The sequence below is a fragment of the Mandrillus leucophaeus genome, unplaced genomic scaffold (genome assembly GCF_000951045.1).
Source record: "Mandrillus leucophaeus isolate KB7577 unplaced genomic scaffold, Mleu.le_1.0 Scaffold611, whole genome shotgun sequence".
In the NCBI taxonomy this organism is placed as follows: Eukaryota; Metazoa; Chordata; class Mammalia; order Primates; family Cercopithecidae; genus Mandrillus; species Mandrillus leucophaeus.
The window spans coordinates 620,980-645,591 of NW_012106598.1; the positions used below are offsets into that span (position 1 = coordinate 620,980).

The 24,612-nt window shown below is 39.5% G+C and overlaps 1 protein-coding gene across 1 annotated transcript in view; it reads left to right on the forward strand.

Annotated features, from left to right (window-relative positions):
• The window catches only part of MTDH (metadherin), an 82,493-nt gene that overhangs the window by 21,798 nt on the left and 36,083 nt on the right, over positions 1 to 24,612 (forward strand). Inside the window, exons 3-6 of the mRNA XM_011999996.1 lie at positions 16,454 to 16,538; positions 17,257 to 17,433; positions 18,856 to 18,921; positions 20,780 to 21,016. Coding sequence (XP_011855386.1) covers positions 16,454 to 16,538; positions 17,257 to 17,433; positions 18,856 to 18,921; positions 20,780 to 21,016 — 565 coding nt within the window. The remainder of the gene's footprint in view (positions 1 to 16,453; positions 16,539 to 17,256; positions 17,434 to 18,855; positions 18,922 to 20,779; positions 21,017 to 24,612) is intronic.

Consider the following 24,612-nt stretch of genomic DNA (forward strand, 5'->3'; position numbering starts at 1 on the left):
TGTAGAGACAGCACGCCTCCCAGGTTCAAGCAATTCTCCTGACTCAGCCTCCCGAGTAGCTGGGATTACAGGCGCCCACCATCACGCCCACCTAATTTTTGTATTTTTAGTAGAGATGGGATTTCACCATGTTGGCCAGGCTGGTCTCGAACTCCTGACCTCAAATGGTCTGCCTTCCTCAGCCTCCCAAAGTGCTAGGATTACAGGCATGAGCCACCACGCCCGGCCGTAGATCCTCCAAAATGTTAAAACATTCCATTAAACAACATATATTTTTTAAAATTACATTTGTTAATATACCAACTAACGTCACCAGAAATTCCTTACGTACCGGTAGGTTGTCAAGCTCATGGTAGCAGACACAAATTTTCCAAATTTCTTTTTTTTTTTCTTTAATATAGAGACAGGATCTCGCTATGTTGCCCAGGCTGGTCTTGAACTTATGGGCTCAAGCAATCCTTTTGCCTTGGCCTCCCAAAGTGATGGAATTACAGGTGTGAACTACTGCACCAGCAAATTTTTCAGATTTCTAATTTTCACTTGCCAACAAAGTCATGTTATCATTTGCAACGAGTACTATCAGCTTCCTTTAAGTGATAAGATAGCCTTGTTCATTTTTGAGAAAATGTCTGCAAATACACAAGTCTGAATAATCACGGCTTGTCTATCAGTCATTCTTTCAAGCCAAAAAGGAATAATATGAGTAAGTGGCTAATTTGGCACACAAGCCATTGCATAAGTGTTTTTCCTCAAGACAATCATCAATCTTCATTTTGCAGCATACTTTATGCATATATTCCATTTAATCACACAGAATAATTAAAAAGCCTGTGTTTAAGAATTGAGATTTAATGAAGTTAATAATAATTTTTGCTGCTTCATTAAGGACACGCAAGTGAAACTAGCATTTTTTTTTTTTAACTGTTGAGTAGATGGCAGTAAAGAATACAATGATATGCCTGCGATCCAGCACTCTGGGAGGCCAAGGCAGGTGGATTGCTTTGAGCTCAGGAGTTCAAGAGCAGCCTGGGCAACATAGTGACAGAGTGAGACTCCGTCTCAAAAAAATAAAAAATAAAAATAAATGCCTGAAACTGGATAATTTATAAAGAAAAGAGGGTTCAATTGTCTCACGGTAAGGCTATACAGGAAGCATAGCAGCATCTGCTTCTCAGGAGGCCTCTAGGAGCAACCCATGGTAGAAGGCAAAGCATGAGCTCTCTCTGTTGCCCAGGCTGGAGTGCAGTGGTGCGATCTCAGCTCACTGCAACCTCCACCGCCTGGGTTCAAGCGATTCCCTGCCTCAGCCTCCCGAGTAGCTGGGATTACAGGTGCCCACCACCACGCCTGGCTAAATTTTTTGTATTTCTAGTAGAGACAGGGTTTCACCATGTTGGCCAAGCTGGTCTTGAGCTCCTGACTTCAGGTGATCCTCGTGTCTCGGCCTCCCAAAGTGTTGGGATTACAGGCGTGAGCCATAGCGCCCAGTGGGGGATAACATTTCAATATGAGATTTGGGTGGGGACACAGATCCAAACCATATTGTGCCTCAGTCAAAATAATGTGTCACAGTAAATTGAATACAAACACAGATATGTGAATCCAGCTGTCTTAAGGTAGACATTAAAGATATTTGCAAAATATAAAATCTGCCACTCTTCTCGCAAAAATGTTTTGTTTTGAAAAAGATATAGGTATCATTACATAACGTATAATTTATGATTATTTTGTTATAAATTAATATATCTAAACAATTTATTAAATTTGTGTGATAAATATAACCCACGTAAACAAAGGCTCTTGGCCAGGCACAGTGGCTCAGACCTGTAATCCCAGCACTTTAGGAGGCGAAGGTGGGAATTCAAGACTAGCCTGGCCAACATGGAGAAACCCCGTCTCTACTAAAAATACAAAAACTAGCTGGGCCTGGTGGTACGTGCCTGTAGTCCCAACTACTTGGGCGGCTGAGGCACGAGAATCACTTGAACCCAGGAGGCAGAGGTTGCAGTGAGCCAAGATCATGCGGCTGCCCTCCAGCCTGGGTGGTAAAGCAAGACCCCATCTCAAATAATGATAATAATAATAATGGCTCTTTGACATCCTTAATACATTTTAAGAATCTAAAAGAGTATCATGTGACCCAGAGGTTTGAGAATTGCTCTGGGAGAGATCAGTGTCTAGAAAGTAAAATACAAAATAATTTTGAGGCAACATGCGTTTAAACAAGTATAGGCTAGAACAGCTCTTAGCAAAACAGAATTATCTGCATGCACAGAGAGTTTATATACATGTGTATTTTCCTTCCATAAATGCATCTTAGAAACTATAGTTTAAAACCATAGGTTGGCAAACCATGGCCAAATCTAGTGCTCTGCCTGTTTTTGTAAATAAAGTTTTATGGGAACACAGCCACACTTACTTATTTATCATTAGCAGTTTTTTACTATAGCAGTGGAGTTGGATAATTTCAACAGAGCAGCCTTATGATCTGCAAAGCCTAAAATATTTACTGTCTGGCTCTTTTTTTCCCCCTTCCTGAACCTATTAAACTCCCTTTGGAGTCTTTAAATGTTTTATATGAGTGCTTTGATATGTTCTCTGAGCCTTGGACTATTAACCTTTTGGGTTCTCTTGTGCCACAGAATTTATAGCTTCATCATTTCTTGGGTTCCCACCCAAGCAATTAGTTTTCAAGGTTCCCTTTAAGGTAAACAAAACTGTTTTTCTGTAAAAGAGAATACCATACCAGGAAAACCATATTTATCCCTCTAGACTTTTATGTCTAAACTGCAAATAGCGAAACAGAGACCAGAACCAGGATTTCTGCCCCAGTCAGTCATTTTCCCACTATACCATGGCTTTACCTCACACAGGAAGTGGCAAGAGGGGATTGAAAAACAGTGAAATGGCAAATTTGGTTTTAAACATGCTTAGATTGAGGCGAGAGTGGGATCCTCATACTGGAATTAATTTGTTTGTCGGGAATGTAAGAACTGTATCTGGGGAAAAGTTCAAAGCTAGATAAAAGGAGTTCTTAAGAGAGGTTTCTTGTAAATGTCTTAAGATTATGAGTTTAGCCATGCTGCTTGTGCCGTGTACCATGTCTTATGAGCCCACACCAGACATATTTAAATAATTTAATGACTTGGATGGTGGATCATGTATACAAAGATAATAGCTCAGAGGTTTTAATTGAGTGGAGGAACCGAGTAAGAGTTAGGTAGACAGGGCTATATGTAATTCAGTCTAATTTTAGGCTCTTTCATTGGTTACTCATAAATTAACTGAATATCTTCTATGTGCAAGGTACTACTATAGGCGTTAGAAATACAACAGTTGATAAAACAAGAGCCACTACTCTCGTGAAACTTAGTCGGGAAAACAACTAAAAATATAAGCATATTCTCTACTATCTGGTAGTAAGTGCTATGAAAGAAAACAATTAGGTCAGGCATGGTGGCTCACATCTATAATCCCAGCACTTCAGGAGGCCAAGGAGGGAGGATCTCTTGAGGCCAGGAGTTCAAGACAGAGCCTGGGCAACATAGTGAGACCCCACCTGTACAAAATTTTTTTAAAATTTAGGCCGGGCACGTTGGTTCACACCTGTAATCCCAGCACTTTACGAGGCCAAGGTGGGTGGATCACCTGACATCAGGAGTTCGAGACCAGCCTGGCCAACATGCTGAAACTCCGTCTCTACTAAAAATACAGAAAATTAGTGGGGCGTGGTGACTGGCACCTGTAATCCCAGCTACTTGGGAGGCTGAGGCAGGAGAATCATTTCAACCCAGGAGGCGGAGGTTGCAGTGAGCTGAGATCGCGCCATTGCACTCCAGCCTGGGCAACAAGAGCAAAACTCTGTCTCAGGGTAGGGGGAGAAATTGGCCAGGTGCAGTGGCTCACACCTGTAATGCCAGCACCCTGGAAGGCCATGGCAGGCAGATAGCTTGAACTCAGGAGTTCAAGACCAGCTTGGGCAACATGGCAAAACCCCAGATCTACAAAAAAATGTAAAAATTAGCCAGGCATGGTGGTGTATACCTGTATTCCCAGCTACTTGGGAGGCTGAGGTGGGAGCATTGCTTGAGCCGAAGAGATGGAGGTTGCAGTGAACCAAGATCACACCATGGCACTCCAGCCTGGTCGACAGAGTGAAACCCTATCTCAAAAATCAGTTAATTAAAAAAAATTTTTAATTAGCGAGGCATGGTGGCATGCCCCTATAGTCCTAGCTACCGAGGAGGCTGAGGTGGGAGGATCACTTGAGCCCCAGAGTTTGGGACTGTAGCAAGCTGTAATCAAGTCACTGCACTCCAGCCTGAAAAACAGAGACCCTGTCTCTGAAAAGAACAAAAATGAGAAAAAAAAAAAACAGGGTAAGGAGATAGAGATAAAGTGCAAGTTGTGGGCACTTCCCTGCACCTGCAGTTCTCCTACTACTTCCATTTAGGAAAATAGCAGTAGTACCAAGTGGAATAACCTTGAATCTCCTTTAAGTTAAACCCCACCAAAAGGGGGGAATCAATTACAGACTTTTCTACTTTTAAGGAGATTTGTGACAGTTTTCACACACTCATCCTGATATTGTATGACAAGGTTATTAAGATGGAGAACTACTGGTATAGGCAAAATAGCGAAATATAACTAGTATGCTTCTTGGATAATCCATGTTTTCCCATTTAAACATACCCAATTTGTATATATATTTGGGACAAGTGAGAAAAATAATAACAAAATGTGTGAAGCAATATAAAATAGGAACTTGCCATATTTGGCCAGAAAGTGGATGAAATTGACTCTAAAGCAATTTTAGTTTCATCAAGTACATTTTTAAAAACATTGTTACAATTACAAAAATGAAAGAATATTGACACAATGGAAGCAGAAAAAACAAAAATCTCAAAAAATAGAACACTTTTTTCCTTGAATTAATTAAAAACCTTATACACCAGTCAGTAGTCTGCAGACCAAAACATCACAGTAAAAAATACTCAGCATTCTTTTTTTTTTTTTTTTTTTTTTTAAAGACAGAGTCTTGCTGTGTCACCCAGGCTAAAGTGCAGTGGCATGACCAAGGTTCACTGCAACCTTGCCCACCCGGGCTCAAGTGATTCTCCAACCTCAGCTTCCCAAGTAGCTGGGACTACAGGCATGCACCACCACACCCGACTAATTTTTTATTTTTTGTAGAGATGGGGTCTCACCGTGTTGCCCAGGCTGGTCTGGAGCTCGGCCCTCCCAAATTGTTGAGATTACAGGTGTGAGCTGTTGTGCCCAGCCAGCATTCCCTTTTATTCATGCTTTTGTTCCTTTATCACTTCTGGCGTTACCACCAAAATCTTTAGATGTTTATAGGGCTATAAATATTAAAGATGTCAGTTCGCCAAATTTTTAGGGACCGGTACTTCCAAAATAGAGAATTAATAAATTGAATAAGAATTACACTCAGGGCTGGGCACAGTGGCTCATGCCTGTAATCCCAGCACTTTGGGGGGCTGAGGCAGGTGGATCACCTGAGGTCAGGAGTTTGAGACCAGCCTGACCAACATGGCGAAACCCAGTCTCTACTGAAAATACAAATATTAGCTGAGTGTGGTGGCGTGCACCTGTAGTCTCAGGTGCCCAGGAGGCTGAGGCACAAGAATCGCTTGAACCCAGGAGGTGGAGGTTGCAGTGAGCCTAGATCGTGCCACTGCACTCCAGCCTGGGTGACACAGCAAGACATTGTCTCAAAAAAAAAAAAAAAAAATTCAGGGCCAGGCAAAGGTGGCTCATGTCTGTAATACCAGCACTTGGGAGGCTGAGGTGGGCAAATTGCTTAAGCTCAGGATTTCGAAACCAGCCTGGACAACATGGCAAAGCCCTGTCTCTTCAAAAAGTACAAAAATTAGCCTGTTGTATTAGCATATGCCTCTAGTCCCAGCTCCTTGGCAGGTTGAGGTGAGAGGATGCTTAAGCCCAGGAGGTGGAGGTTGCAACGAGCTGAGATCATGCCACTGCACTCCAGCCTGGGTAACAGAGCCAGACCCTGTCTACAAAAAAAACAGAATTACATTTAGAACCTGGCTACATATCTTGTATAAATGGCTAATTGCAATTGCAAACAGGTTATCTTTTTTTTTTTTTTTTTTTTTTTTTGAGAGACAGAGTCTCACTCTGTTGCCCAGGCTAAGTGCAGTGGTGCAATCATGGCTTACAGCATCCTCAGTCTTATGGGCTCAGGTATCCTCCCACCTCAGCCACCCAAATAGCTGGGACTACAGGCATGCACCACCATGCCTGGTTAATTTTTGTATTTTTTGTAAAGACAGGGTCTCACTGTATTGCCCAGGCTGTTCTTGAACTCCTGGATGCATGTGTTCCTCCCACCTGTCTCCCAAAGTGCTGGGATTACTGTCTTGAGCCACTGCACCTAGCCACAGAAAGTGGTTTTTTTTAATTTATTTATTTTTACCGTTATGGTTTGTCTCTGGCATGCAAAAAGTATCTTAGTGATAAGGATGGTGTCACTTAAAATTTGTACAGTATCCGCCTTGTGATAGTTTTGATACTACGCAAATAATAAATTATACTCTTAAATTGGTCTTTTTGGCATGAATTGTATGCTATGCCATTCTTTGTACTTTGCAATTCTCCGTCAAAATCTGCTAAGGGGGCAGTTAGCTGTTTGAATAGATCTACTCTTACTGTCAGCATGTACTTTTTGCCACTCTAATAAGTGATATCACTTATTGTTTGGGTATTGGCTAATATTAGAAATACTCAGCTGGGTGTGGTGGCTCACATCCCAGCACTTTAGGGGAGGCCAAAGCGGGTGGATTGCTTGAGCCTAGGAGTTTGAGACCAGCCTGGGCAACATGGTAAAACCTTGTCTCTACAAGAAATACAAAAATTGGACAGGTGCAGTGACTCACGCCTGTAATCCCAGCGCTTTGGGAGGCCAAGGTGGACAGATCACAAGGTCAGGAGATCGAGACCATCCTGGCTAACATGGTGAAATCCTGTCTCTACTAAAAAATACAAAAAATTAGCTGGGCTTGGTGGCACATGCCTATAGTCCCAGCTACTCAGGAGGCTGAGACAGGAGTATCGCTTGAACCTGTGAGGTGGAGGTTGCAGTGAGCTGAGATTGCGCCATTACACTCCAACCTGGGCGACAGACTGAGACTCCGCCTCAAAAAAAAAAAAAAAAGAAAAGAAAATATAAAAATTAGCCAGGTGTGATGGGACATACCTGTAGTCCCAGCTACATGGGAAGCTGATGTAGAAGGATCACTTGAGCCCAGGAGGTCGAGGCTGCAGTGAGCCTTGATCACACCGCTGCACTCCAGCCCGGGCGACAATGAAAGCCTGTCTCAAAAAAAAAAAAAAAGAAAGTGGACACTGTTATTTCTAGTAAGAACTCTATCAGCCACATCACCGTTAAGTTATGATGATTTCATCGGATGTTGTATAAGTTGGTCCAAATAGCGAAATCATCAAGAAGGGGTTTTGAAATAAAAGTTAATTTCTACTTTTGGTACTTAAAATAAAAACTTTGCCTAATTATACCATGCCTTGAAATTTAAGCTAATGATATTCTGAAACTATTTTAATTTAGCAAGATATCTAAGCATTCAGAATGTAAAAACTGGCATTTCTAGTTTTTTTTAAGATGTTTATGCATTCTTCTATATGACAAAATTTTACTGAATTTAATTGTAAATGACTGGATGCATTTCTTGGGGGTTTCTTATTTAAATAGAGAAAGAAGTACTATGGGGAAACACTTGTTCCTTCTGATGTGGTAATTAGCAAAAAACAATATTACAACCAACCAAAATGCATTCATTCCTTAGCATATACTGTTTGATGCCACATAAAAATGTTGCTAATGATACTAAATAAATTAGTACCAGAGCAAATTACTCAGCCTGGTAGGGATAATGTACAGATGTTTCTAACATTAAAGCTTGGGGGAGCTTGCTAGATTCTATTTCAGTAATGAAACACATGAAGGACCACTTTTGTGAGCAACTGAAGAGAGATCCGCAAAGATATATTCTCAAGAGTAAATCACTTATTTAACTTTTTTAAATGTTTGTGGAAAAACTAAACAGAAACCACTGATGGAGGGATGGCTTTGACTGGAATTAAACAGAGGGATGGCTTTGACTCGAATTAAACAAAAAAATAAATGGGGAGTTAGGAAGAGATAACACCATGTGTGAAATTTATTTACTACGTTATTTCTCGGAAACTATGACGACAAAAGAGATTAATGCCAGATTGCAAATTGGAGGACCTTCAAATTACAGTAAGGGTGAAGGTGATAATCATCTTTAATGATGCAAAGATTTTACAAAGAGAATTCATTGACTCTATTGTAGCAAAATACTTTGATAAAGCTGAGCAACTTTTAAAAATGAGTCATACATTTTTCTCCTTTCTTCCTCTTTCTTTCTTTCTCTTTTCTTTCCTTTCTTTGACATAGGTTTTCACTCTGTTGCCCAGGCTAGAGTGCAGTGGCGCAGTCATGTCTCACTGCAGCCTGGAACTTCTGAGCTCAAGAGATCCTTTCCCCTTAGCCTCCTGAGTAGCTCCCCCACACCATTTTTTTTTTCTTTTTCTTTCTTTCTTTCTTTCTTTTTTTTTTTTTTTTTTTTTTTGGAGAGACAGAATTGCTTAGTCACCCAGGCTGGTCTCAAACTCCTGGCCTCAAACAATCCTCCCACCTTGGCCTCCCAATATTTTGGGATTACAGGCATGAGCAACCTTGACTGGCCTATTTTTCTTTTATGAAAAATGAAGTGCCGGGCGCGGTGGCTCAAGCCTGTAATCCCAGCACTTTGGGAGGCCGAGACGGGCGGATCACGAGGTCAGGAGATCGAGACCATCCTGGCTGACACAGTGAAACCCCGTCTCTACTAAAAAATACGAAAACTTAGCCGGGCGAGGTGGCGGGCGCCTGTAGTCCCAGCTACTCGGGAGGCTGAGGCAGGAGAATGGCGTAAACCCGGGAGGTGGAGCTTGCAGTGAGCTGAGATCCGGCCACTGCACTCCAGCCTGGGCGACAGAGCGAGACTCCGTCTCAAAAAAAAAAAAAAAGAAAAAGAAAAATGAAGTGTTCCAAGTCTGTTGAATCTTTTTTATAAAGACAAATGGTTGTCTGCTTACCAGATACTTTTACAAAGAATTTATACTGAATCTGCCCCTTCACAGTTAAGGAAAGCTTGCTTAACAAGATGTCAGAAAATAGCCAATTTTTGGAAGAAGCTCATGCAGTGAAGAATATATGCTGACAAATTTACATCATTGCGTGATTTTGTTATTAAAGAGCATTTGTATGTTAGATGTGAAAATCCTCATATCTGCCCAGCTTGGAAGCAATTTTCTAACAGAAAAATAGCCAACAGCCCAGATTCTAGAGCACGAGTACATGAGATCCAATTCCAGTTCTGACACTTGACTAATGATGTGATTTGGGGGTTGGTTAGTAATCACTTGTGCCTCCGTTTTCTCATCTACAAAATGGAGAGAATAACATTTACCTAGGGTTACTTTGAGAATTTAAATGGAACTATGTAAGTGATAACTATAAACCAGATGTAAAATTTTGTCTTTTTAGTGAATTCACTTGTTAAAAATAAAAAAAAAAATTATCTCACCCTTGGTAATAACAAGAACAAATGATAATAATAATAATAATAATAAAGTAGAAAAGTACCAAAAAATGTAGAACTTTCTGATTCAAGTAGAAACAATGTATTGATGTTAAAGATTAAAATTTACTGGCTGAATTTTCACAAAAACCTTTGCATACTTGGAGAATTAGATGGAAAAATTAGTGTCATATTTCAGTAAGCATGGCCAATCGTGTCTTCCATTTTGATCTTCTTACTTTTTCAGATATAACAATATTTAATACCAAATATGAAAATGAATGGATTTAGATGATATTCAGAAGAATAAAGCATGTTCATTCATATTGCTATTACTAAAAATAGTTATGTTTTACAACTATATACACTATCAGTGTAGTAGAATGTGTATAAAATTTATAAATAAACATTTTGGGGTATATGCTCAATTTTTTCCCATAGAAGTATAAGAATAACAAGCTTATTTAACCCACTGTTACAAGAGTGATAGCAGACCCCTTTATCTGGCATATTTAGGTATTTAAGCGAGTTACCATATATTCCATATATTGATTAGCAATTGGGTATTGGCACTGCTTATTTGAATATTTTGAGTAACTCCTGATAAGATCTTAGAATTTTTGGAACTTACTTATCATAATTTCCTAAGGAATTGTCAATCTATCTTATTTAGTATATATCTTTAGCAGTTTTAGAAAGTTGTAATGGTGGATCTAATGATTATTTATCAAAGCTTTTTCATCATCTAGATTTGTTTGTTTGAGACAAGGTCTTGCTCTGTCGCCCAGGCTGGAGTGCAGTGGTGCAACCCTGGCTCACTGCAACCTCGACCTCCTGGGCTCAAGTGATCCTCCCACCTCAGTCTTCCAAGTAGCTAGGACTGCAGGTGTGTATCACCATGCCCAGCTAATTTTTTATTTTTTGTAGAGACAGAGTTTTGCCGTGTTGCCCAGGCTGGTCTCAAACTCCTGGCCTCAAGCAGTCGGCCCACCTCAGCCCCTCCAAAGTGCTGGAATTACAAGCACATACCATCACACCCAGCTCATCATCTAGATTTAAAAGAATGAAGCCATTTACTGTTCCAGGTGCAAATATTGTTTGTAGTCCCAATGGATATGTATTCATTGTCATTTAACTCATTCCTCCTTTAGGAGTGTTATGGTGTGTGTATGTATACATGCACATACATGTGCATACATGCGTATACATGTACTTAACATATAACATAAACCAAGATTTTTATCCAATGGGGCTGTGTTATAGCCCACTTTATTGTTAACATCTGTATTACACATATGAGATGGAAAGAAGAATAATATGAAATTTTAATGAAAGCTAATAGGAAAATTTACATACAGATTTTTTGAGATGACTCCTGATACATTGAGTGATGTCTGTTTTGAATAATTTTGTAGGTTTTGGGTTAAAGGTCGTTTGCTTCACGCAGCATCTGAGCCCCTACTAATTTCAGATGCTAGGCAGGCTTCCTCAGAAGCGTATTTCAATCAGTGCCGAGCATGCAGCATTCAAATAAAGGGAAGTAGGGATTCTGTTGAGAATATAATATATCTCTTATTCTCTTGCTTTTAAGAAGCTTGTATTATTATTGGAAAACTGGGAACACTTGAACACATGGAAAGGTATAGCCATATTGGAAATGTCCCAAGGAAGTTTGTGACAAATGGCCAAATCTTTGTCAGTTTTAAATGTTTTGAGATGTAAGATTATGTGTACTTAGGGGAAAGGAAAAGGGGGACAGTGGTAGAGATAAAGCAAATGGAGTGGAACTTGAGCTGGGTAAAAAAAAAAAATGAGTACAGGCCATTTCAGGCATTGAACATCAGTAGGGGAGCAGATGATTCAGGTGCAAAGAAAATTATCCCAGCACTCTGTCTGTAGCGCTTTGTTCTGAGAAAAAATCCACAGTCAATCCAGCTTGGTCAAAAACAGGAGTGTTCAAAAAGATACCAGTCTTGGAATCAAATGCTCATGTGTATGAATAAAGGAATACAAGGTTGAGATCAATTTGTGGAAGACGTCATATGTCATATAAGAAAGTTAGATGTTATAAAAGGTAGGAAATATCTGTAGTGTGCTTTTTTTTTAAGAATGAAAACTAATTGGATTGATAAGATGCATTGGGAAGGAAACTCTTGAAGATAAGAGTTTTTTCTTTTTCTTTTTTTTTTTTTTTTTTTTTTTGAGATGGAGTCTCTCACTCTGTCACCCAGGTTGGAGTGCAGTGGTGCAATCTTGGCTCACTGCAACCTCCGCCTCCCGGGTTCAAGTGATTGTTCTGCCTCAGCCTCCTGAGTAGCTGTGATTACAGGCATGCGACACCACGCCCAGATAATTTTTGTAAAATAACAAAAGGAACTAAGATGTTTGCTTCATTAGTATGGCCAGGGCAAATAGCAGTATATATCACATATTTATTTTAAAGCTTTTCATAGGATATTATTTTATTTAATCGTATCAGGACGGGTGTTATTGTTAATTACTTTTTTTTTTTTTTTTTAGATGGAGTCTTGCCTTGTCACCCAGTCTGGAGTGCAGTGGCGCCATCTTGGCTCACTGCAACCTCCGCCTCCCGGGTTCAAGCGATTCTCCTGCCTCAGCCTCCCGATTAGCTGGGATTACAGGCACCTGCCACCCACCATGCCCAGCTAATTTTTGTATTTTTAGTAGAGACGAGGTTTTACCATGTTGGCCAGGCTGGTCTTGAATTCCTGACCTCCCGTGATCTGCCCACCTCGGCCTCCCAAAGTGCTGGGATTACAGACGTGAGCCACTGCACCCGGCCTATCGTTAATTACTTTTAGAGGCAATAGTAAAATCAAATAATATTTAAGCCTAATCTACGATAATCTTTTTTCTACAGATTTTTAGTTACAAATCCCCAGATATTTCTGTGTAAACATAATTTCTATAATTTCTTCAAAGTCTCCCTTCTTTTAAAAAAATGTATTTATGTATACTACTTTGTAGTTAACAGAGTCTTTTCACTTTTTGTTTTAATTCTTAGAATAACCTTATGTGAGGTTAGTAGGAATTTTTGTCCACATTTACAGTTGGGGAAAAGGGTTTGGAATGATTTAGCCCAAAGCCACATAACTAATGTATGATTAAATTTGTATTTAGAGTTAAATGTAGGGAGACTAAATAAGAGGTTATTTGTGAGGGTAAACTGGATCAGAACTGGACTTCAGTCCTAGTTTCACTGCTTTACCGTGTAATGCTCTTAGACACTCTTTTTTTTTTTTTTTTTTTGAGATGGAGTCTCTGTCACCCAGGCTAGAGTGCAGTGGCGCAATCTCAGCTCACTGCAATCTCCACCTCCTGGGTTCAAGTGATTCTCATGCCTCAGCCTCCCTAGTAGCTGGGACTACAGGCGCCTGCCACCACATCTGGCTAATTTTTGTATTTTTAGTGGAGACGGGTTTTCACCATGTTAGCCAGGATGGTCTCGATGTCCTGACCTCATTATCTGCCCGCCTCAGCCTCCCGAAGTGCTGGGGTTACAGGTGTGAGCCACCGCGCCCAGCCTCTTAGACACTCTTCTTTGTTTTTTGTTTGTTTGTTTTTTGGGGTTTTTTTGAGACAGGATCTCACCTTGTTACCCAAGCTAGAATACAGTGACATGATCACAGCTCACTGCAGCCTCAACCTCCCAGGCTTGAGTGATCCTCCCACCTCAGCCTCGCAAGTAGCTGGAACCACAGGTGCATGCCACCACCCCCACTGATTTTTTTAAGAGATAAAATCTCCCTGTGTGTTGCCCTGGCTGGTCTCATACTCCTGAGCTGAAGTGATCCTCCCACCTCAACCTTCCAAATTGCTGGGATTACAGGTGTGAGCCACCACACTTAGCAATATTAAACACTTTTTATGGCGTCAGTTTCTATCTGTAAAATGGGAATACCTACTTCAGTTCCTGTGGACCTGCACTGTCCAATATGGTAGCCACTTGCCACATGTGGATATTGAGCATTTAAAATGTGACTAGTCTGGCTGGGCGCGATGGCTCACACCTGTAATCCCAGCCCTTTGGGAGGCCGAGGCAGGTGGATCACCTGAGGTCAGGAGTTTGAGACCACTCTGACCAACATGGAAAAACCCTGTCTCTACTAAAAATACAAAATTAGCCGGGCAGGGTAGCGCATGCCCTGTAATCCCAACTTTTCAGGAGGCTGAGGCAGGAGAATTGCTTGAACCCAGGAGGCAGAGGTTGCAGTGAACTGAGATCGTGCCATTGCACTCCAGCCTGGGCAACAAGAGTGAAACTCTGTCTCAAAAAATAATAATAATAAAAAGCAACTAGTCCAAATTGAGATAGCTGTTAAGTGTAAAATACATACCAGATTTCGAAGACTTACTTTGTTTTCTTTTACATACTGTCTTATTGTGTTTCTTTTTTAATATGAGTTCCATGTGGAAATGACAGTATTATAGATGCGTTGTGTTAAATATTAAAATTGTCACCTATTTTAACTTAAAAATGTGTCTACTAGAAATTTTTAAAAATATATATGTGGTTTGCATTATGCTTCTGTTGGCCAGCACTGCTCTAGACCAAGGATAGCAAACTCTGACACCCCAAATCCAGCCAGATGCCTGTTTTTGTAAATAGAATTTTATTGGAACATAGTCACACCCATTTGTTTATAAATTATATGTGACTACTTTCATGCTATATGAGCAGAGTTGTGTGGTTGCTCCAAAACTCTACTACGGCCTGCAAAGCCTAACATATTTACTGTTTGGTCCTTTGCAGAAAAAGTTTGCTGCCTCTGCTCAACTGTAGTTGACAGACGTTCAATATGTTATCTTTACTTAAGAGTGGCTATGGTAAAGACAAAGACGGAAGGTAGAATCATGGTTGTCAGTGAGAAAAGAGAAGCTGGGAGTAAACACTAATCATTACAGAGTTTCTTTTTTGGGATTAAATAATAATTTTGAGGCTGAGAGCAGTGGCTCACGCCTATAATCCCAACACTTTGGGAGGCCAAGGCAGATCACTGAAGGTCAGGAGTTCGAGACCAGCCTGGCCGACATGGTGAAAGCCTGTCTGTATTAAAAATACAAAAATTAGCTAGGTGTGATGGTGGGCACCTGTAATCCCAGCTATTCGGGAGGCTGAGGCAGGAGAATTGCTTGAACCTGGGAGGCAGAGGTTGCAGTGAGCTGAGATCACGGTATTGCAGTACAGCCTGGGTGACAGAGCGAGACTCCATCTCAAAAAAAATAAATAATTTTTATAGTTGTGCAACTTCAGATATACTAAAAACCACTGAATTGTGCACCTTTAAAAGGGTGAATATTATGGTATGTGGATGATATCTCCACATATCTTTTTTTCTTAAGTGGATGTGAGTCTAGTTTGGTACATGTAATAAAGCAGTATATTAAATATACATACTGTAATAAAACAGTATATTAAACATACATGTTAATGATGAGAACATGCAATGAAACAAACGCAAATCAATTATGAGGTCAGTAAAAAAAAATTAGTTTTTTAATGTAATCTTTTGTCAAAGACAATTTTTAATCGCTTTCAAGAGATCATGTCACTTGAGAATATATGCAGGTTTTTTATTGGTAGGAAAAGCAATTTTCTGTCATTGCTTACTCACTTGCTCAAATTCATTTACTGCCTCTTAAGATAGTGTGCAGTACTTTGGGAGGCCAAGGCGGGCAGAGCACAAGGTTAGGAGTTCGAGACCAGCCTGGCCAACGTGGTGAAGCCCTGTCTCTACTAAAAATACAAAAATTAGCAAGGTGTGGTGGCGGGCACCTGTAATCCCAGCTACTCCAGAGACTGAGGCAGGAGAATTGCTTGAACCCGGGAGGCGGAGGTTACGGTGAGCTGAGATCGCGCCACTGCACTCCAACCTAGGTGACAGAGCAAGACGCCATCTCGGAAAAAAAAAAAAAAAAGAGCGTGCGGTAATACATAAACATAGCTGATGTCAATAAATAGCTAAATAAGTGAATACAAAGTATAAAAATACTATTGTATAAACATTAATTCTCTTTTGGAAGCACTTATCTAAATACAGAAATTATGGCTTATTTCGTTTTTAGCAAGCTTTTGAAAGGATAAAACAATATTAGCAGAAGGGAATTGGAAGATCATTCGAAAACAGCCATAGCTTGTCTGTGTATAGGTATTTTATCTATTATTAAACATCTATATACAAATCCTAGGTATTTTAACATTGCTTTGAAACTGACAAAATAGTACCTGCTATGTACAATTGACCCATTAATTTGTTATACATAGGATATAGCAACAATCTGCTTTATGCAATCCAAAAACAATAATCATCACATAATTTTTCATCTGAACATGTTGCAATAGGTTTTAATTTTATTGCTTCGATATTTGACACCATATTACAGTACCTTATTTATGATGTAACTTATATTAGCATGATGTGGAAGAGCCAGACAGACCTAGTTCCTATTATGACTTAGTTTACTAACATTGTGATGTGGTACAATTTAGTTAATATTTAACATCTCTGAGTTTTCATTTCCTCATCTCTAAAATGGGGCTAATACCTTCTCCAGCAAGTTTCTTTTAAGGAATACATAAGGAAATGAGTACAGAATACTTAACACATAGTAACCACTCACTCAATGGTAACCTCATATGATTATTATTGCCACTTAATATGTTAAGTTTTTTAAATCGAACATTAAATTTTTTTTAGTTGTCAGCATCATACATTTCATTATGTATTTTACTGACTCCTTATCAAAAACATAATGAAATATTAAGTAACATTCTATTTTACTTTCAGTCAAAGAAAAATAAGAAGAAATCAAAGTCAGATGCTAAAGCAGTGCAAAACAGTTCACGCCATGATGGAAAGGAAGTTGATGAAGGTACTTGAGCAAGGGAAAGGACTGTAGAAAATTTTTTAATCCTTTTTTTATCAAAGTGTATTATATAAAAACTGCATTTGTTTTACTTTATTTTGTATTTAGCTCTTTTTTTATTACTGTAGACCTTAATATATAGAGCTGTGACACTGTTAGGAAACACTTTTGTTAAGGATCCAGTAGTGCTTTTTCTGAAGAGAACTGCCTTGAAATTTAAAGTCAAGCTCAGTATTTTGATCAATTAAAAAGTCATTCATCTTGTCTTTGTCTCCTGGAATTATGGTTTGTTTGTTTGTTTTCTCCCCATGGTTCTTAAATATACCATTCCTGAAAGACTTTGTACAAAATTCGCTAGAAGTCATTTATTATCATCACCTAATAAACCCATGTATTAGTGATTATATATAATACTCTCCTATCACTTCTACCTAGCAAGATAAAAAAAGATAGACAAGATGACTTATATATATCACTTTTTCTAAACCATAGATGACAGATTTGATAAAAATTACCAGAATAAATAATAGCAGTTGCCTAAAACAACATAATGAAATTAGAACACATTCTTAGGATGAGTTAATATAATCAACACTCTTGGTTTTAGCTTAACATCTAAATTTATCATGATATTTTATGTGCTCCACCCCATTTTCTCCCCCAAAACTACAACTTTTTTGTCTTCCCCTTACTGAATAACATTTTTTTTCTGGGGCTGTGTCAGGAGCCTGGGAAACTAAAATTAGTCACAGAGAGAAACGACAGCAACGTAAACGTGATAAGGTGCTGACTGATTCTGGTTCATTGGATTCAACTATCCCTGGGATAGAAAATACCATCACAGTTACCACCGAGCAACTTACAACCGCATCATTTCCTGTTGGTTCCAAGAAGAATAAAGGTATATTAGTGGAACATAAGACAGTGGTACATCAAATCAAACTCCTTTTATTCGGATGTACAAAATATCATTATGTCAAAATCTGACTATTTTGAATGCTAACATCATTGTGCTGATATACCCTTCTTCATGAGAGTATTGTGAACCGTGTATCGGTTTACCGAATACCAGCAGTGTTACTTGTTACATATTGCCTAATGAATGGCCTATTAAATTAAAATTTGCCTTTCTGCCTTGAGTCATATGAGAAAATGATGTTGCCACTTTTCTAGTGTGTATCACTTTGCCCCAACTCTCTTGCATCTCCGTTCCTTAGAGTGGATAAGACATTTATTAAATGAAATGATTTATCACCATTTTGCATGTTGAGAGCTTTCATTCCAAGATGAATCATGCATGTTCTGGTTAGTACAGGTTGTGTCTGGATTTCTTATCACCCCAGCTTTTTGAGAATACCATAGATGTTTGATAGAGCTAGACCACAACTTCAAAGATTGAGCTAATGTTCTTTCTCTCAAGTATTAATATTTCATATGTTCATACTATCCAATACTGGTGGCTTCTTGGTAGCCCGCTCTTTACATTACCATCATTTTTACCCTGGAGACACCAGCCTGCAAAGTGATACTGTTCAATTTGCTTGAAAGCATTGGAGTATCTTCCTTGTCTTTTTGTTAATGACCTTCCCACCTCCCCACACCTCAGTTGTTTCCAGACCATTTTCTTAGCCTTGTTACCTTTTATTTTTTGCTTGATAACTTGGTGGAATTTATTGCCATGGTACAGCAATGACTTCTACTTACCCATTTTCACTGTTACATATTAGCTATGCTTTAGTATTTTTGTTGATTCTTTTTCACTGTCTTGTGCATGCCATCCTTGCTAGCACAATCCTATGTCATGCTGGTTTTTTTAAACATTGTGATCATTATGCTTTTTAGTGTCAAAGAAATAGTATTTTTGTGTTATAATGTGTATTCTCACCTCTTGCCATATTTCCTAAGTCCTGGTCCCAAATACTGGCAAAATTCTTCATAAGTTGATGTGTTTGCTTCCAGGATTGTTGAAAAGGCAGCTGGTGTTGTTGAGAGGTGGCAAAGTTGAATCCAATTACAGAGCCCAATACTCCAGTTCCTACTTAAAATAATCTTGATAACCGTTATAGAATAGCAAACTCTGTCTGTACATAAGCAGTTTTCCAGGTTCTTTATTGGCATTTTAGTTGACTAAGAATATGGTAACCAGAAAACTCAATTCCTTACCAACAGGGAACTTTTGACTTTTTTCCAGTGGAAGAATTTAGCACTTGAAGGAGCAATTTATAATAGATAATAAGTAAAAATTAATTTATGTGTTACTCCTAATTTAATGTGCATAGTGGCCTATTTAGTATTAAATAAATTTTATTTCTATTTTAACCAGGTGATTCTCATCTAAATGTTCAAGTTAGCAACTTTAAATCTGGAAAAGGAGATTCTACACTTCAGGGTGAGAGAAATTACATATAACTTAAATTGAAGGCCCGTCAAAATAGAAATTTATATACATATCTCTTTCCTCACATGAATGACACAGAAGGAAAGAAAAAAGTCTTAAAATGATTTTTAATTAATAAAGTAACATAATCACAGTCCAGAGATTTTGGAAAATAAATAAAAAGAAAAATCACTCCCACTTCTAACAATCTTTGGTATGTTCTAGTCTTTTTTCCCCCATATATAAAAACATTCAGTAGTCGCTTATATGCAATTTTGAATCTTGTTTATATCACTACTAAGTCAGTAGAGAAGAAAGATTTTTGTTGAGCTTGGGTTTAATGTAGCATGTATCGGATAAAATACTTGATGCTTGTATGTTTAGAAAAGAAAAAAAGCCTTAGTTCCTATAATGTTTTAACTGCTTCCTTGACAGTTCAAATATTTCACAATGAATGGACTATAGCCTAAAGTTTTTCATTGTTTTATAAATAGAAAATGTTTTATTTACTCATTTATGATAAAGATTGAATTAAGTAGAGTATTACGCCTGACCTGAAAACAAAAGTGGTGTAGTAAAATAAATTTGGAAATGAAAAAAGCACCTTCTCATTTCAGGCTTTTTTTTTTTTTTTTTTTGAGATGGAGTTTTGCCCTTGTTTCCCGGGCTGGAGTGTAATGGCGTGGTCTTGGCTCACTGCAGTCTCCACCTCCCGGGTGCAAGCGATTCTCTTGCCTCAACCTCCTGAGTAGCTGGGATTGCAGGCACCAGCCACCATACCTGGCTAATTTTTGTATTTTTTAGGAGAGATGGAGTTTCACCATGTTGGCCAGGCTGGTCTCGAACTCCTGACCTCAGGTAATCCACACACCTCGGCCTCCCAATGTGCTGGGATTACAGGCATCAGGCTTTTTTTTTTTTTTGGAGACAGAATTTTGCTTGTTGCCCAGGCTGGAGTGCAGTGGCACTATCTCGGCTCACTGCAACCTCCGCCTCCTGGATTCAAACAATTCTGCCTCAGCCTCGTGAGTAGCTGGGATTACAGGCACTTGCCACCACGCCTGGCTAATTTTTGTGTTTTTAGTACAGGCAGGGTTTCACCACGTTGGCCAGGCTAGTCTCAAACTCCTGACCTCAGGTCATCCGCCTGCCCCCAGCCTCCCAAAGTGCTGGGATTACAGGCATGAGTCACCGTGCCCAGCCTCATTTCAGGCTTTTCAGTGCTTGTTCTTAGCACTGTCAGCTTCCTTCATGCTCATGGTTCTCAACCCTGGCTACACATTAGTTATCCAGGAAGCTTTAAAAAACAACGCGTACACACACATATGTAAAAAGAAACATGTACTTACCTGTACACACACTTATGTGTATTCGTGTATGTGTACATACCTACACTATACATACATAATGATATGTGGGCTCCACCACAAAGATTCTGATTTTGATTGGTCTGGGCTGAGGCTCCAGAGTCTATTGTTAATTAATTTTTCGGTTAATATTAATGTGCAGCCAGGTTTTAGAATCATTGCTTGATACATAATGTAATATACATAAATAATTAAGGAAAGAACATGTAACTAAGGAGATGTCTTCATATTCTTAGTGGGTGAGTATTCAGAATATGTGTCATTTTCCTGTTTGCTCTGTTGTACTTCCTTCGAGCAAGTCATTCTGCTGTTGACAACTTTGTTAGTATATATGTTATGTTCAAGCCTCCTGTTTTTAAATTAAAAAGGCAATCCTTGGTGATCAAAGGATACTAGGGGAAGTGAGTGATAAATATAAGTCAAGCAATCATAGAAATGTGAACATATCCCAGTTTTAAGAAGTCATGTACCTGTTTTTTAATCTTCATTCTCTTTTCTTTAAGTTTCTTCAGGATTGAATGAAAACCTCACTGTCAATGGAGGAGGCTGGAATGAAAAGTCTGTAAAACTCTCCTCACAGATCAGTGCAGGTGAGGAGAAGTGGAACTCCGTTTCACCTGCTTCTGCAGGAAAGAGGAAAACTGAGCCATCTGCCTGGAGTCAAGACACTGGAGATGCTAATGCAAATGGAAAAGACTGGGGAAGGAGTTGGAGTGACCGTTCCATATTTTCTGGCATTGGTAAGAAGTGTTAGAAAAATTTAAGTTTATTTAAAATTACTAATCTTGTACATTGTTAATTTTTCAGAAATAGGAAAAAATCCTATGAATAGAAAAATAAGTACTGCTCTGCAGAAATAATAGTAATAATTAACTCATCTCACATCCTTTTTGTAGAGGAAGGTGGGAACTAAATAAGTAAATAACATTTATCATTTACTCTTTGCAGAGTGCTTTCACATACTTTATCACATTTGATTATCAACGTGGCTAACTGGTGTAATTATATATTCTTAGTGGTGGGTTACATGTAATGTGTGAGTAGACTTTTTGATTAATTTCAGCAATTCTGTTGAGTCTAAATAAAAATAGTAAATGGAAATATAGTTGATAACAGCCACTTACAGAGTATTTTACAGTCTGCAAAGTGCCCATTGATAATTAAATTTTCCTCTGGATTTTAATATAAAGACCAATAGTTGAGAAGCTTATTTCTGTTGAGAGCCATTAAGTTAAAAGCAAGTTAATTTTCGTGTGTGTGTGTGTGTGTCTGTGTGTGTATTATAGAAAAGAAATCCACATTACACGTGGGAAACTGCAAAATGATAAGGAAAATCCCACAGTTATCACTGTGCCACCTAGTGACAACCACTGTTGTTTATATTCCTTCTCCCTCCCTTTCTCCTGTCCGCAACTGTGTATAGTGTTTTTTGTTGTTGCTGTTTTTTGTTTGTTTGTTTTTTTAATGGAGTCTCGCTCCGTCTCCCAGGCTGGAGTGCAGTCGTGCGATCTCAGCTCACTGCAACCTCCACCTCCCGGGTTCAAGCGATTCTACTACCTCAGCCTCCCAGGTAGCTGGGATTTACAGACATGCATCACCATACCTGACTAATTTTTCTATTTCTAGTAGGGACGGGGTTTTGCCGTGTTGGCCAGGCTGATCTTGAACTCCTGACCTCAGGTGATCTGCCAGCCTCAGCCTCCCAAAGTGCTGGGATTACAGGCGTGAGCCATTGCGCCCGGCCTGTAGTTTTGCTTTAGTATTTTTGTTTTTGATGTAACTCAAATTGAATGTGCATATTTATGTCTCCCCTAGTCCCCACTTAACATTGTAACATGAACATTTTCCTTACTTTTTGTAAGTATATTTAATGGCCCTATAATGTTAGCATAATTTACTTAACTATTCCCATATTATTCAAGAAGTATTTTATTTTTATTTTTTGAGATGGAGTCTCACTTTGTTGCTGCCACACTAGAGTGCAATGGCGTGATCTTGGCTCACACCACCCTCTGCCTCCTGGGTTCAAGCAATTCTGCTGCCTCAGCCTCCCAAGTAACTGGGATTACAGGCATACGCCACCACACCAAGATAATTTTTTTTTTGTATTTTTAGTAGAGATGGGGTTTCACCATGTTGCCCAGGCTGGTTTCAAACTCCTGACCTCAAGTGAGCCGCCCACCTCGCCTCCTAAAGTGTTAGGATTATAGGCGTGAGCCACCACGCCCAGCCAATTTTCCTTTTTTTAACCCGTTGTAGATAATGTTTTACTGAATATATGTGTTTGGGATTTTTTTGTTGTTGTTTTTAAGATGGAGTCTCACTCTGTTACCTAGGCTGGAGTGCAGTGGCATGATTTCAGCTCACTACAACCTCTGCCTCCTGAGTTTCAGCATTTGCATTTCTCGTGCCTCAGCCACCCGAGTAGCTGGGATTACAGGCGCACACCACCACACCCGGCTAATTTTTGTATTTTTTTTTAGTAGAGATGGGGTTTCACCATGTTGGCCAGACTGGTCTCGAACTCTTGACCTCAAGTGATCTTCCTGCCCCAGCCTCCCAAAGTGTTGGGATTATAGGTGTGAGCCACCACACCTGGCCATGTTTGGCAGTTATTTCTTAAGGACAGAGTCTTGTGAGTGATATTGGATTAAAGGGAATATGAATGTTTGTGATGCTCTACTACATAGTGCCTAAGTATTTTCTAAGAGAGTTGTTCTAATTTATACTCAAAGCATCAGTGTAAGTGCCCATTTATCATATACTTACCAAGGTTGGGGATTTTTTTTTTTTCGCCTTTTCTAATTCGATAAGCAAAAAGTACATAAATTATTTTGGTTAACTTTTTAGAATCACTAATGAGATTGAAAATTTTTCCATAACTAACTTGGTCATTTATTTTTTTGTTTGTTTTTTTGTTTGAAACGGAGTCTTACTCTGTCGCCCAGGCTGGAGTGCAGCACAATCTCAGCTCACTGCAACCTCCGTCTCTCAGGTTCAAGTGGTTCTCCTGCCTCAGTGTCCTGAGTAGCCAGGATTACAGGGGCCTGTCACCACAACCGGCTAATTTTTGTACTTTCGGTAGAGACAGGGCTTCAGCATGTTGGCCAGGCTGTTCTCGAACTCCTGACCTCATGATCCGCCCATCTTGGCCTCCCGAAGTGCTGGGATGACAGGCGTGAGCCACCATGCCCGGCCCTTTCTTGGTCATCTTTATTTCTTTTATGAATTGTCTGTTCGTGTCATTTTCCCATTTGTCTAATGAACTCTTTGTGTTTTTTTTGTTTTGTTTTGTTTTTAATTTTTTGAGACAGGGTCTCACTCTGTTGTCCAGGCTGGAGTGCAGTGGTGTGATTATTGCTCACTGCAGCCTCGACTTCCAGGGCTCAAATGATCTTACCGCCTTAGCCTCCTTAGTAGCTGGGACCACAGGCATGTGCCACCACACCTGGCTAATTTTGGTATTTTTTGTAGAGACGCAGTTTTGCCATATTGCCCTGGCTGGTCTCAAACTCTTGGGCTCAAGTGATCCACCTGCCTCGGCTTCTCAAAGTGCTGGGATTACAGATGTGGGCCACCACATCTGCCTACTGTTTTATTTTTTAAATCTAGTTATACTTTCTTGTGCATTAAACATACAATTTTTTCTCTCATGCTTATTGCAGATATTTTTCTCTCTTCCAATTTGAGGGAGCAATAGACACTAGAAACTTTTTAGTATGTAAGTAGAAAAATATTTCTTTTTTTTTTTTTGGAGATGGAGTTTCGCTCTTGTTGCCTAGGCTGGAGTGCAATGGTGCAATCTTGACTCACCGCAACCTCTGCCTTCCAGGTTCAAGCAATTCTCCTGCCTCAGCCTCCTGAGTAGCTGGGATTACAGGCATGCTCCACCACGCCTGACTACTTTTGTATTTTTAGTAGAGACGAGGTTTCTCCATGTTGGTCAGGCTGGTCTCAAACTCCTAGCCCCAGGTAATCAACCTGCCTCGACCTCCCAAAGTGCTGGGATTACAGGCGTGAGCCGCCAACCCCAGCCCCTCTCTTTTAAAGCTAATACCCTTAAAAATCAAACTCTAGATCATTTAATTACATTGTTTATACGCTTGCTCTCCCTTCCTCCCCATTATATTGAAAAATTGTGTAGAAGTATCAAAACTTGTTTGAAAGAGATATTCCCTTGCCTGGGTGTGGTGGCTCATGTCTGTAATCCTGGCACTTTGCAGGGCTGAGGCGGGGAGATCACCTGAGCCCAGAAGTTCAAGACCAGCCTGGGGGGCATGGTGAAACTTTATCTCTACTAGAATACAAAAAATTCCCTGGGCATGGTGGCACGTGC